The following is a 13279-nucleotide window of genomic DNA, read 5'->3' as shown; positions in this document are numbered from 1 at the left end:
CAGTTAAAGTAGATGAATATATGCCATGTCTTTTCCTAAGTTAAATATTCAATAGCCAGAAAAGTTTCCATGTTATTTATTGAATATTGCTTTTCTCTTTTTAAGGCACTGAGTTTTTTCTTACATAGTCCCTTCTGTATCTGATAACTACTGATGTATATTCTACTTAGAACACTAGTTCTTCTGCCTCAGTGATTTTGGTAGATCTGTTTGGTAAACATTCGTTGTCATCCTTTTAAAACTAACTTTGACTTAGTGGCACATGTATTTCTCTCTTATGGCAAGAGGGAATGGAGTTAAATTCATGAGAGAAATTGGGATTGATGGCATGTAGACCTTGACAGGTGAAAGTGTTTTCCCCTCTCCTGTACTCCTGTGGCAATTGAATACTCATATTGTGTTACCAAAACCACAGTCCAGGGCAGTACAGAACCTATGCCTCTATGGTGCTGCCAGTTTAGCCCCTGTGGGAGCAATTATTTTGATGCCTAACTTGAGCAAACTGCTCAATTTTTACATCTGTAAAATGACAGAGTGGAACTAGATTTTTTCTTATGCTCGGAAATGTTTTATACATTGTCATGACAGTCATCATCACATTTATCACTCATTTTGAATAATTAAAAATTTCTAAGCCTTGCAAAAGTTTACCATACTGTTCAGTAAGTCTATAGGCAAGAGTGCTTTGTCTATTGCTCTTCTGGAAATAAGGAAGACTACTGCAAATGAGGAAGACTACTTCTTTGGAAGGACTGATGCTAAAGCTGCAACTCCAATACTTTGGCCACCTGATGCGAAGAGTTGACTCATTGGAAAAGACTCTGATGCTGGGAGGGATTGGGGCAGGAAGAAAAGGGGACAACACAGGTTGAGATGGCTGGATGGCATCACGGACTCGATGGACGTGAGTTTGAGTGAACTCTGGGAGTTGGTGATGGACAGGGAGGCCTGGCGTGCTGCGATTCATGGAGTCGCAAAGAGTCAGACATGACTGAGCGACTGAACTAAACTGCAAATAAAATGGCACGCATTTGTTCTCAGGGAACTTTCATTCTATTTCCAAAAAAAAGAAAAGAAACAAATATGATTTGTTAATATTTCAGTAGCTTTAACAGTAGTGTGCCTAGAACTACCTCTCAACAGTTTGCAAGAGCAGATTGTGAAATTTTCAGGAATTTTGTGAGTTGGCGGTTGATAGCTTGAAATTAGCCGTCATCTGTCAGAACATCTCTTGAGGAATATGTTAAAAGCTCACTATTCATTTTAAAATTGTGACTAAATGCTATAACATTAAGTGTTGACACCATGAAAAAAAAAATAACTGGGTAAGCTTAGCCAGTCTTCCTCTCTAGGTCTGCCAAAGGCTCTTCTGCCTATGTTCCTACCGACAAACTTCCTAACAGTTTTAAGAAAAAATTAGTGCTTTAGTTTTGATTGGCCAATGTCCCTGTAGATGAGTCGTTGTTGTTATTGTAGAAATTGAATCTTATTCTAAAATGAAAATTTTCTCTTCTGATTTTTATAGGTATACTTTTATTTGGCATTAACTATTTGACAATTGTATTTGGTATAAATTGTCATATACAAACATCCAAGAGCTGGTATTACTTTAAAAACATTTTAATATTTCTTCACAATGGAATGGCATCCTGATTAGTACTATACATCATATTAATTATATGCTCTCTAACGCAGGATATATGAAGGATATTCCATTTCAATCTCAATTATGAGGATTCAAAAATGTTTCTGCTATCAGTCATGTAGAAGAACAGATATGAATGAATAAAAACTCTATTTCTGTTTTTAGTCTCTGTGAGGCAAAAGGAATGCCACACAAAAATATATCTCTAATACAAATTTACATTCATTAAAAAAAAATCCACTTAGTTTAATTGTGAAAAAAATTTTCCTTTTCCCCTTGAATTGTAAAAATATTAACTCTATTTTCACAGCTTAGCAGATAAAAATTATCTTGGAAGTTTTTTTGTCTTACATACAAATTATTGACTTCCGTAAGCTTGAAAAAATTTTTTATATTTATATACACTGTAAAAATTACAGCAGGAAAGTTTTTATACAGGAGAGCTTTTATAAGCAGGAAAGTATTATACAATGATCAAAATGAACAGGTCTCATTTCTTTCTTCTTTCATTACAAGATAAATAATGTTCCAATGTCAGTATAAAAGCACTCGGTGATTTTAAGAGTGCTGTTGCAAGTAGGCTCCTGGATTGTGTAATATTCTGGGGTATATATGCAAAAAATGTGGTCTAAGGACAAACTGATGTCAAAGAAAATATTTCTTTTCTCCCTCTAAAATGGTACTTTTTTGGTTTAAATTGTCTGAATTAGATTCATAGACCAGTAACAAATAATTCTCAAATAAAAGTTATCCCCATCCAAAAATGAAAAGATAATATATAATTTTTCTGTCCTCCCTGAAAGAGTTAACCATGTAACTTTCTACATCTGATGGTTGTACTCAGTAAAGGAATTGCTGTCATAGACAGAATAGAATTCTAATACTAGGATTAAATTAGTGTTTAAAACTGACTATTGTGTTTAAAACTCCATATTGAAATAAATTTCAAGTCACCTTCATTTCTTCTTAGAAGCTATTATTATGCTCATAAAAGATTTGCAAACTCCATCCATTTTAATTCTGTTCTTGACACTTTAAAGAATGTCCAAATTATGTGGTATGGATTGTAATAATGTATTACTTTATATATAAATATCTTTTTTTTTTTGGTCACAGCATAAGACTTGTGGGATTTTTATTTCCCAACCAGGGATTGAATCCATGTCCTCTGCATTACAGAGAAGTCCCCACTTAATATATAAATATTTTTTATCTAAAAAGTAAGTAGGACAATATGTATTCAGAGCCTGCAAATTTCATATAATATATAACAATATAATGTACATGTGTATATATATGTAAATACATTTTGTTTGGTGTATGTGTTAATCGATTTTACAGTTGCCAGGAAAACACATTTTTTCCTATAGTATTTGGAAAAATAATTGACCTAATTCTATAAAGAATTATCTAGCTTATATCTGTGCTTCTTAATTTCTTTTAACTGAAGTATAGTTATTTTACAGTGTTTTGTTAGTATCAAGTGTACAGCAAAGTGATTCAGTCATACGCATACACATGCTGGCCCACACACATATATTATTTTTTGGATACTTTTCCATTATAGGTTATAGGATAATGAGTATAGTTCCTTGCACTATACTTTAGGTCCTTATCATTTACCTATTTTATATATAGTAGTACACATATCCAAATCTCCTAATTTATCTCCCCCACCGTATCCTTCCACTGCTACCCCCTACTATTGCCTTTGGTAACCATAAGTTTATTTTCTATGTCTGTGAGCCTATTTCTTTTTTTGTGAACAAGTTGATTTGTATCAGTTTTTAGATTCCACATGTAAGTAATATTAATATGGTATTTGTCTCTGTCTGACTTACTTAGCATGATAATCTCTAGGCCCATCCATGTTGCTGCAGATGGTATTCTTTCATTCTTTTCAATGGCTGAGTACTATCCCATTATATATTCAATACATACACCTCTTCTTTATTTTATTTACTTTTGGCTCTGCTGGGTCTTCATTGCTACACGTGGGCTTTTCTCAGGTTGCAGTGAGCAGGGGCCACCCCTCGTTGCAGTGCACAGATTTCTCACTGTGGTAGCTTCTCCTCTTGTGGAGCACCAGCTCTAAGATGGGCTCAATACTTGTGTCTCCCAGCCTCTAGAGCACAAGCTGGACGGTTGTGGCTCACAGGCTTCGTTGCTCTGTGGCCTGTGGGATCTTCCTGGAGCAGGGATCAAGCCCATGTCTCCTGCACTGGCAGACAGACTCCGTACCACTGAGCCACCAGGGAAGCTCCTCCCATATCTTCCTTATCCATGTATCTGCTGATGGACATTTAGGTCGCTCCCACATCTTGCCTATTGTAAATAGTGCTGCTGTGAAAACTGGTATGCATATACAGTTTTAAATTAGAGTTTCCTCCAATATACGCCCAGGAGTGGGCTTGCTAGATCATATGGTAGCTCTGTTTTTAGCTTTTTAAGGAAACTCCACAGCAGCTGTGCCAGTGTATAGTCCCACCAACAGTGTATGAGGGTTCCCTTTTCTCCATACCCTCTCTAGCATTTGTTATTAGTAGACTTTCTGATGATGGCCCTTCTGACTGGTGTGAGGTGATAATTCATTGTAGTTTTAATTCTTATTTCTCTAATACTTAAGAATATTGAGAGTCTTTTCATGTGTCTGTTGGCCATCTGTATGTCTTCTTTGGAGAAATATCTATTTAGGTCTTCTGCCCATCTTTTGATTGGATTGTTTGGGTTTTTTTTTTTTAATATAAAGGTATATGAGCTGTGTGTACATTTTTAAAATTAAGCCCTTATTGGTAGCATTATCTGCAAATTTTTTCCCCATCATTCTCAGGCTGTGGACTGAGGAAGTCTTTAGGCAGCCTTTCTGCTGATGGGTGGGGCTGCGTTCCCATCCAGTTTGTTATTTGGCCTGAGGCACCCCGCCACTGGAGCCCAAGGCTATTGAATGGGGCGAGGTCTTGGTGCCAAAATGTCAGCCTCCTGGAAAGCTCACACAGATGAATGTTCCCCAGTATATTCACCACCATTCCCCAGGAGGTCCTGCAAGACCAGCAGGTAGGTCTGGCCCAGGCTTCTATCAAATTGCTGCTTTGGCCCTGGGTCCTGGTGCGCATGAGATTTTGTGTGTGCTCTTTAAGAGCCTCTGTTTCCCCCAATCCTGGGGAGCTCCTGCAGTCAAGCCCTACTGACCTTCAAAATCAAATGCTCTGGAGGGCTCCTCTTCCTGGTGCTGCATGGAACTCTCACTTCTGTGGGAGAACCTCTGTGATATGATTATTCTCCAGTTTGTGGGTCGTTCACTTGAGGGGTATGGGATTTGATTATATTGGGAGCTCACCACTAGGCTGGTTGTGGTTCCGTCTGTATGTCTTTAACTGTAGGAAGTGTTTACTGGTAGGTTTGTCTTTTTCAAGGATGGTTGCTCTGTAGATTGTTGTGATTTTGGTGTGCTCACTAAGCTCCTTCTAATTTGCCATCTTGGCTGCTCTCATATGCTTCTTAATTTTTGAAAAATGGTAATGCCCTCATTTTGGAGAAACCTCCAAAGACTACAAATCAATATTAATGATTCTGAAAGCTAAAGGTTATTTTTTATTAAAGATTATATCAATGATTACAAGTATCAGTTTAGCTCAGAGCTACCCAATAGAAATGAAACCTAAGCCACATTTGAAATTTAAAATTTTCTAGTACTCACAGTAAAACAAGTAAAAAGAAACAAATGAAATTCAATGATCTGTTTTTACTTATTATATCCAATATAGCACTGTTTCAGCATGAAATAAGAATTGACTTATTTTATATTTTTTTTGGCCCACACTAAGTTCTTTGAAATACAATGTGTATTTATACTTACAGAACTACTCAACTTGGACTAAACAGGTTTCAAAGGCCCAATGGCCGTTTGTGACAGTGGCTATGCACATCTAGGCCATCTCTTAATATTTGAAAGGAAGTAGGTCCAGCAGAAATCAAAATATCACTTTGTTCTGTTGTTTTACTTTGTCCATTGTGAATTACGACCTTTTAAGTTTTATTTATTTATATGCATGCCTAAATGTTATAAAATGACACATTTAAAGGCAATCTCCCTCTCAGTGCTGTTTTCCAGCCTCTCTGTTCCTTTTCCTGGAAGCAAAGTATTTAAACCAGAGCTCATTTTATTTTTATTCTTGTAAATGTACAGGTTGTGGCATTCTTATACATACTGTCCTGCAGCTTTCTTTATTTCATTCAATTACTTGGAAATACTTTATCTGAAAATGTAGGTTGTTTCCAAACTTTTGCTCGTGCAAAAAGTTGTGCATACATCATTTAACACATATATATGAGTATATTTGTTAGAAAAGGTTTTAAAACTGAAGCATCAAAGGAAGTTTTTACAGAATTCTGTAGCTATTGCTAAATCCCCTCTATGTTATTTGTACTAGGTTTGACACATTTTTTCTGTTCGATGGTTGATTTGTTTTCCTCTGTCAATTTGTGTGAGTCTTACATGTCAAGAAAAGTATTACGTGACTTTTGACTTTGCTTAGGGGCTTATGTTTGCATGCATACACTTTACTGAACTTCCTCATCTTTCATGGCTTCAGATTTTGTGTTACAAAGAACTTTTCCAGTCATTAGATGATGCTTTTAAGTTTTGTAAGACTGTTGTTAAATTTTTTAGTGATTTGTTTTCCATATTCAGATGTTAAATCTATCTAGAATGCATTTTGATATAAGAGATAAGGAATCAATCCAACTTCATAATTTTTTCAGAATACTATCCTATTGATCTAATATTACCTTATACAATATTTCTATGCATGTTTGAATCTATTTCTTTATATTCTATTCCATTGATCTTATAAACACCCTAGTATCTATTGATGTGCAAGTACAAGCTGTTCTAAGTAGAGCTTTTGTTGCTTTTTAGTATCTTTCAATTTGGCCACTGCCCTGCTCACGTTGCATCACAGTTCTCTTTCACATTATCCCTGGATATCCAATTTGTTTATTTTTCCACATAAACTTTAGAGTCTGGCTTCTTAATTCCTCAAAACATTCTGCGAGTATTTTTATGAAAATATATTAAATGCATTGGTTGATTTGACCACTGTGTAAGAAGATATATTACCTTTCTACTTGTTTTGTGTTTGTGTTTGTAGATCCCTCAGTCTTGTTTTAACGTTTTATCCAGATAGGTCTTTCACATATCTTTTTAAGTGTATTCTTAGTGTTTAAAAAAAGTTTACAGTTTTTTATTTCACCAAAGCTTCTGACTAGTTGTTGCTATTAGGTACCAATGTGGTTAATTTTTATTTTTTTTTTTATCCTTTGTAACCATTTTTCAGTTAATTCTCTTGGTTGGCCAGTGTACAATCTTATTCTCTGCAAATGGTAACTTTAGTGTTGCTTTCCAATATTTATTTCTTCCTCTGTTTCATTTGTCCTGGTTAGTAGGCAGTGGCTATTTTAATAGACCTTTTTTATAGCCCAAAGGGAAAGTAGTCTTGATTTCTTTTTCTGCTTACATCCTTAAAATAAATTTAATGAGAAAAACTGTGGGAAAATAAAGCATGACTCCATAATAAATGGGGCAGCATTCACTTTATATAATGGATTATTTTTTATTTTTAGTGCCCATTTCATCCTGCATTCCCTACTGTTTGGACTTTGAAATGTCCATCAATATTGGTCTCAAAAATGTTTGAATGAATGACTGAATAAAGAAATGAACTCAAGATGAATAAAGTTATATCAGTCTAAGTGAAACTGATTAGATGTTTACTGTATAGTAAGCACAAAAATAAACAGAGTAGGATATTTTTAAAGAATTCACAGTCCAGTAATAGAGACCAAGCAAGATACAATTACATGTGATGTGTTCAGCAGTAGACTATAAGGTAAAGAAGGAGAATAGAAATGGGAGTGATTAATTCTTCTGGAAAATCAGGAGGTAATCCCTAGAGAAGGTGATCTGAGACAGTTTTAGCTGGATACAGAAGTCACTGGGCATGATAAGGGGACTAGGAAGGCATTCTAGGAGATAAAACAACAGTGTGGAGGTCTGAAACAGCTTACAGTGTTTGGGTATTTATAAGCTGTTGTTATGGTTGGAGTATAATCTGTGGGAGCAAGTAGGAGGACAGAAGAATGGAAACTTGCATATGAAAAACAATGTCTATTAGGCAGGAATTCGCAGAAGAAGGAAGCAGCCGGATCCTTTGGAGGAAAATACAGAATCACTTAGAAAGGGCATATAAATTTACTTTCACCCCTATATGCCATCCCCTGGAATGTTAACACTGCAGGGACCGTGCCTTGTCTTCCAGGTGGTTTGGGTGAAGAGTTTGAGAACTGCTGATGCAGGCAATAAGAGTTAGTAAAGTGTGCAGGCTTCCCTGATAGCTCAGTCGGTAAAGAATCTGCCTGTAATACAGGAGACCCAGGTTCGTTCCCTGGGTTGGGAAGATCTCCTGAAGAAGGAAATGGTAACCCACTCCAGCATTCTTGCCTGGGCAATCCCATGGACAGAGGAGCCTGGCAGGCTATAGTCCATGGGGTTGCAGGACTCGGACACAACTTAGAAACCAAACCACCACCAAAGTGTGTGAAGAACGGTATGACACCAGATTTGCATTTTAGAACATTCCCTTTGATAGCAGTTTGAAGGATCCTTGCAAGACTGGGAAGAGGACAGCTGTGTTCAGGAGAAAAATCTTTAAAAAAACTACTGCAGTAGATAGTGAAGCAATCAAGTCGTGTCCGACTCTTTGCGACCCCATGGACTGTAATAGCCAACCAGGCTCCTCCCTCCATGGGATTCTCCAGGCAAGAGTACTGGAGTGGGGTGCCATTTCCTTCTCCAGGGGATCTTCCTGACCCAGGGATCAAACCCGGGTCTCCCGCATTCCAGGTAGAAACTTTAACCTCTGAGCCACCAGGGAAGCCCCATAAGATAATGTGGATCTGGCCACTAAATGCCAGTGAAGATAATTCAAGGAATATGCAGGAAATGGAGTTGCCACAGAACTTGGCAAGCGACTGGATATGTAAGGTGCTAGAGGAGAAAGAAAGGAGGTAGTCTTCCTCTGTTGTTCTTAGCATTTGGACAAGAAAAATTATTAGGGAAGGAAGTTGATAATATTTACTAATACAGTATGAACTTCTCACATTAGCTGGTGATTTTGATCTTTGTTTTTGGTGAACATAAATATTTGAGGGTTGCTGGGAAGACAAGAATAAGCATATCCTGAGTAGCTCTTGACTGTCACTCTGAGACATGAAAAGGAGTATCCCAGTTTGCTATGTCTAGGAATAGCAATATTATTAAGGCCACAGTTTTTCTGTAAGGTGTACTGTTAGTGGTAGATATATATTAATGTACTTTAATTTTTGTTTCTGTGCTCTTTAGAATTCATTCAGAGGGCAGCCTTTTGGATGGCCCCGAAGCAAGCCTGATGGAACAGGACAGAACCCACCATGTTGAGGGCAACAGACTAAGTCCATTCCTGATACCATCTCCGTCTCCCATTTGCCAGACAGAGCCTCTGGCGAGAAAGCTCCAGAATGGAAGCCCATTAACCGAGAGATCTTATCTGGAAGTGAATGGAGACAGCAAGTGGCAGTCTTTCAAAAGTTATTATGGAATACCCCACATGAAAGGAAGCCAGAAGAGTCGCGTGAGTCCGGATTTCATACAGGAAGGTAGAGGGTATTCCAGATGTCTGCAGAATGGCGGGATAAAACGCACAGTTAGCGAACCTTCTCTTTCTGGGCTCCATCAGAACAAGAAACTGAAACCAGACCAAAAGGCTAATGGAGAAAGAAAGAGCTTCGGGGAAAGCCAAGAAGGAAATCCAGACAAAGGCAGCAGTCAACCAAACGTCTCCCATGTGAGTGGTAGGAGGGAATCTGTGAGCTCTGCGGCCCAAGAAAATGAAGTGAAAGATTTCACCGGTTTCCCAACACACAATGGCGGTGGGTCTGAAAACCCAGAGCTTCAGATTCTGAACGAACAGGAGGGGAAAAGTGCTAACTACCACGACAAGAACATTGTATTACTTCTCAAAAACAAGGCCGTGCTCATGCCTAATGGTGCTACAGTTTCTGCCTCTTCCATGGAAAACACACACGGTGAACTCCTGGAAAAAACACTGTCTCAATATTATCCAGATTGTGTTTCCATCGCGGTGCAGAAAACCACATCTCACATACATGCCATTAACAGTCAGGCTACTAATGAGTTGTCCTGTGAGGTCACTCACCCAGCGCATACCTCAGGGCAGATCAGTTTCCCACAGACCTCGAACTCTGAGCTGCCTCCAGAGCCAGCCGCAGCGGCGACTGAGAGCTGTGAGGCAGATGGTGCCAGTAAACCAGCTGCAACGCTCGGGGCCTGCCCCTTTCAGAAACCAGAACAGCAGAAGTCCGCTTTTGAGATATGCCCATCTCCGGCAGAAAGCAGTAACATCCAAGGAACTGCAAAGCTAGGCTCTGGTGAAGAATTCTGCTTGGGTCCCAGTGGCAATTTGCAGTCTCCCGGCGGCAGCTCTGAACGGTATTTAAAGCAAAACGAAATGAATGGTGCTTGCTTCAAGCAAAGCTCAGTGTTCACTAAGGATTCCTTTTCTGCCACTACCACGCCACCACCATCACAACTGCTTCTTTCTCCCCCTCCTCCTCTTCCACAGGTTCCTCAGCTTCCTTCTCTAGGAAACGGCACTCTGAATGATGGGGTTTTGAAAGAACTCCATCACTACCCCAACCAAAGTGACCCAACTCTTTTAAGGGAAGTTAAAATAGAGGGTCAACGTGAGGCACCACCACCCCAGAGTCCCACTCCCTCCGCCCATGTATCCAACCCCTCTCTGATGCTTCCAGTAAGGCCTCAGAATAATTGTGTTAACAAGAATGACAGTCGGACTCCGGGGACAATGACTATTCCATTGGGTTCTGAGAAAACCAGACAACTTTCAGAACATCTCAAGCCTAACCCACCGACTCTTCGTAGCGGTGGAGATCCACAGGATCACTGCCAGCATTTGATGGGGCACAAACAGCAAGAGATTCTCAAGAGTCAAGACAAGGAACAAACACGTGACCGCATGCTCCCAACACAGCGCTATCTGAAACCAGGATGGATTGAATTGAAGGCCCCTCACTATCATCCAGCAGAATCCCATCTGAAATGTAATGAGACAACCCTGCGGTCAATTCTTCAGTATCAGTCCAACCCCTCCCATCAAATGACCTCCAAACAATACACTGGAAATTCCAACATGCCTGGGGGGCTCCCAGGGCAGGCTCATATCCAGAACATAATGCAGCCGGAGCAGGGGCCACCAAGGTACCAAGTTGAGATGAATCGAGTGCAGTCTCAAGGTACAGTGGACCAGCATCTCCAGCTCCAAAATCCCTCACTCCAGGCGCACTTCTCCAAAGTGGAGCCTTCACTGGACACTCACAGGCAGTCACTGTGTGCCCCGAGATGTCATTTCCAACAGAGACCAGATCCCCAAACTGAGAAGCTCATGCCCCCAACAATAAGACAGCACTTGAATCAACAGATTTCAGAGACTGAACCCTTCTCAAATTCACACCTTTTACAGCATAAGGCTCATAAGCAGGCAGCACAAACACAACTACCCCAGAATTCACATCTCTCTCAAAACCACCAACAACAGCAAAAATTACAGCCGAAGAATAAAGAACAAATGCCCCAGACCTTTTCTTATCTCCAGGGCAACAGTGATGAGCCAAGAGAAGGAACATTCTTTAGCCAGGTTAAAGTAGAAGAATGCTTTCCTGGTGAAGATCAATATTCAAAATCAAGTGAGTTCCAGACTCATAATCCCAAAATGGGACTGGAGCAAGTACAGAATATAAACAGTATAAATTCCCCCTATGGCCAGATCTTGAAGTCAAATGCAAGCAAAGTACAGATTTCTGGTTCAAACCATGTACAACTGGTTCCAGACAATAAAGAACAGACTGTAAATTCTGAACTGTTTGCAGGAAACAAGACCCCAAATGTGCATCACATGCAATATTTTCCAAATAATGTGACCCCTAAGCAAGATATTCTTCACAGGTGCTTTCAACAACAGGAACAAAAGCCTCAACAGGCTTCAGTTCTGCAGGGATATAAAAGTAGGAACCAAGACGTGTCTGGTCAACAAGCTGCACAACTCGCTCAGCAAAGGTACTTGATGCAAAACCAAGCAAATGCGTTCCCTGTACCCAATCAGACAGGAACTCACGTTCAGACCCCACCTCAGAAGGACATTCAAAAGCACGCTGCTCTGAGGTGGCACCTCTTACAGAAGCAAGAACAGCAGCAAACACAACTCCAAGCCGAGTCTTGCCATAGTCAGATGCAAAGGCCGATTAAGGTCGAGCCTGGATCCAAACCCCATGCCTGTATGCGCCCCCTGTCAGCACAGCCAGAAAATAAAATGTGGAAAAAGATACCCAAGCAAGAGATTCCACCTCCCAGCTGTGACAGTGCGCAGCCGCGGAGCATCCTTGAGACCATGGAGCAGCATCTGAATCAATTTCAGGTCAAATCATTATTTGACCATAAGGCTCTTAATCTCAAATCACAGAAGCAAGTAAAAGTTGAAATGTCAGGGCCAGTCACTGTTTTAACTAGACAAACCACTGCTGCAGAACTTGAGAGCCACACCCCAGCTTTAGAGCAGCAAGCAACGCCTTCCTCAGAAAAGACACCAACCAAAAGAACAGCTGGTTCTGTTCTCAATAATTTTTTAGAGTCACCTTCCAAATTACTAGATACTCCTATAAAAAATTTGTTTGATACACCTGTCAAGACTCAGTATGATTTCCCATCATGCAGATGTGTAGGTAAGTGCCAGAAATGTACTGAGACACATGGTATTTATCCAGAATTAGCAAATTTGTCTTCAGATATGGGATTTTTCTTTCTTTTTTTAAAAATCTTGAGTCTGGCAGCAATTTGTGAAGGCTCATAAAAACCTGAAGCTTACATTTCTTGTCTTTAAATTACAGATGCTTGTGCTGTGCAAGAGGGAACTTCATTTACACTCAATTTTTCAAAAAAAAAAATTAAAATGATTGTGCATGCTCATTTGTCCCTACCTTCAAACCCTTTAAAATATAAAGGTATCTGTCTTAGACTAATCAATCTATTTAACTCTTTGTGTATCAACTCCTGGAGAGATACCCAAGCTATAAAATCATCTCATTAAAATGGCCAAGTAACTGCCATATGCAAATTGATATAGGAGCTTTTAATACTTTTTTTAATTCAAGGTTGAATGTATTAGTAGTCTTACAAGGTTAACTTCCAGTTAAGGGGGAAATGATCATCCTTCTGCCTCAGTGAGTTGGGGGAAATTATAATGCTGAAGTTCTAAATACTCATAAAGTTGCCCTTTCTCTGTGTATTCATTTGAAACATTGTGTGATTTATATTTATTTTGATAATATTTTCTCTTTAAAATTTCATCTATTTGATAGAAAATATGGTATTTCCCTTTCTTTTTTTTTTTTAAAAAAAGAGCTTCTTTTTGTTAAAATTCAAGATGCTTGATAGGTGTGTTGTTGGATACAGTAGAAGACATTTGTAAAAACCAGTGTTAAACTACTGTGGCTAATAGTCCACCC

General features: G+C 39.1%; 1 protein-coding gene across 3 annotated transcripts in view; it reads left to right on the top strand.

Moving 5' to 3' along the window:
- The window catches only part of TET2 (tet methylcytosine dioxygenase 2), a 136051-nt gene that overhangs the window by 83326 nt on the left and 39446 nt on the right, over nt 1–13279 (top strand). For all 3 annotated transcript variants that reach the window (XR_001295766.2, XM_005681343.3, XM_013964483.2), the window contains exon 3: nt 9045–12496. Coding sequence is in view for 2 of the 3 variants with exons in the window: in XM_005681343.3 (XP_005681400.2) it covers nt 9091–12496 (3406 nt within the window). In the remaining variant the exon portion in view is untranslated. The remainder of the gene's footprint in view (nt 1–9044; nt 12497–13279) is intronic.

This window comes from Capra hircus, chromosome 6, assembly GCF_001704415.2.
Source record: "Capra hircus breed San Clemente chromosome 6, ASM170441v1, whole genome shotgun sequence".
Taxonomy (NCBI): domain Eukaryota; kingdom Metazoa; phylum Chordata; class Mammalia; order Artiodactyla; family Bovidae; genus Capra; species Capra hircus.
Note: the sequence above shows the minus strand (reverse complement) of the source record. Positions and strands in the feature narration are given on the sequence as shown.